Below are 1,201 nucleotides of genomic sequence, written 5' to 3'. Positions count from 1 at the left end.
GGGGTTGGGGGGGGGGTGTTGTGAGGGGCGGCGGCGAGGAATGCAGGGCCGGAGCGCGTGGGAGAAGAGGAGAGGCTCAGGTCGCAAAGGGTGTTTGGGGCGAGGGTCGCACCGGTTCCCGCTGCGGTGGCTGGGAGGCTCGCGCCGCCCTGCCACCGCTGAAGGGGCCGGGAGGCTCGCGCCGCCCTGCCACCGCTGAAGGGGCCGGGAGGCTCGCGCCGCCCTGCCACTGCTGAAGGGGCTGGGAGGCTCGCGCCGCCCTGCCACCGCCAGAGGTGCCTGCCATGCGAGGGCTCCAATCCCTCATCGCGCGCCAAACCCCGGCACAACCCCCCCTGGCCACGCAGACGCAGCGCGGCGGATCGGGCGACGACCGCGCGGGCCTGGAGCTGCTGCAGTCCATCTGGGCCATCCACGGCGCCTAGGCGGCAGTGGCTCGAGCCTTCCTTTGGACGCCTCGGGCCTGGCCCCCGATCGGCCGGCCACGCGCCCACTTCCTCTACGCCCCGGCGTCCCTCAGCGCTCCTGCCCGCCACTCCTGCGCCACTCTCGCAGCCGCTGCTCCTTCCCCCCCCCCCCTCGCGCTCCATGTTCCCTGCATCCCTTTCCATGCACCTTCCCCTGCGCCCCACTCAGCACCTGAGCAGATGCAGGCAGGCTCGGGCCGCCGTGCCCGCGCCTGCCCGAGCACGTCCTCCCCCTCTGACGCGGCGGGGAGGGTGGCAGCGTGCAACGCCCTCCCCTCCCCACGTCTCCTTGTCCCTGACGCGTCGCCGAGTTGAATTGGAGCAGGCCCCCACCCCCACCCAGGACGGGCGGCCCGGCCTCGCTCTGCAATGCCTTGTCGGCGCCCTGCGTGACGCAGCCACCCCGCCCGCGATCCCCCCGCACACCTCCCACGCTCCTCTGCGCTGCCGATGATGTAACAGCACGCCGCATGCGGGACCAGGGCTTCAGAAGCCGCGGGAGAGCGGGGCATCGGCGGGGGCCGCCTTCTTCGCCCTCCCGGCGTCGCGCCGCGCCAGGATGTAGTCCCGCACCTCCTTCCAGCGCGGCACCGCGCGCAGCTCCAGGCGGTCGCCGGAGCCCAGGGTCAGCACCATGTCGCCCCAGTAGCCCAGGCCCCGGCCCACCGCCACCACGTCCCTAATCTGGTCGTACCCGGCGTCCAGCTGCTCCTCTGTGTGTGTGTGTGTGTGGG

At 73.4% G+C, this 1,201-nt stretch overlaps 1 protein-coding gene across 1 annotated transcript in view; it reads right to left on the bottom strand.

Annotated features, from left to right (window-relative positions):
* Nucleotides 1-953: 953 nt before the first annotated feature.
* F751_5737 (hypothetical protein) overlaps nucleotides 954-1,201 on the bottom strand; it is a gene marked incomplete at both ends in the record, with an annotated part of 2,161 nt that continues 1,913 nt past the window's right edge. Inside the window, one exon of the mRNA XM_011404050.1 lies at nucleotides 954-1,180. Within this exon, the coding sequence (XP_011402352.1) occupies nucleotides 954-1,180 (227 nt within the window). The remainder of the gene's footprint in view (nucleotides 1,181-1,201) is intronic.

The sequence above is a fragment of the Auxenochlorella protothecoides genome (assembly GCF_000733215.1).
Source record: "Auxenochlorella protothecoides strain 0710 unplaced genomic scaffold scaffold7, whole genome shotgun sequence".
In the NCBI taxonomy this organism is placed as follows: Eukaryota; Viridiplantae; Chlorophyta; class Trebouxiophyceae; order Chlorellales; family Chlorellaceae; genus Auxenochlorella; species Auxenochlorella protothecoides.
Note: the sequence above shows the minus strand (reverse complement) of the source record. Positions and strands in the feature narration are given on the sequence as shown.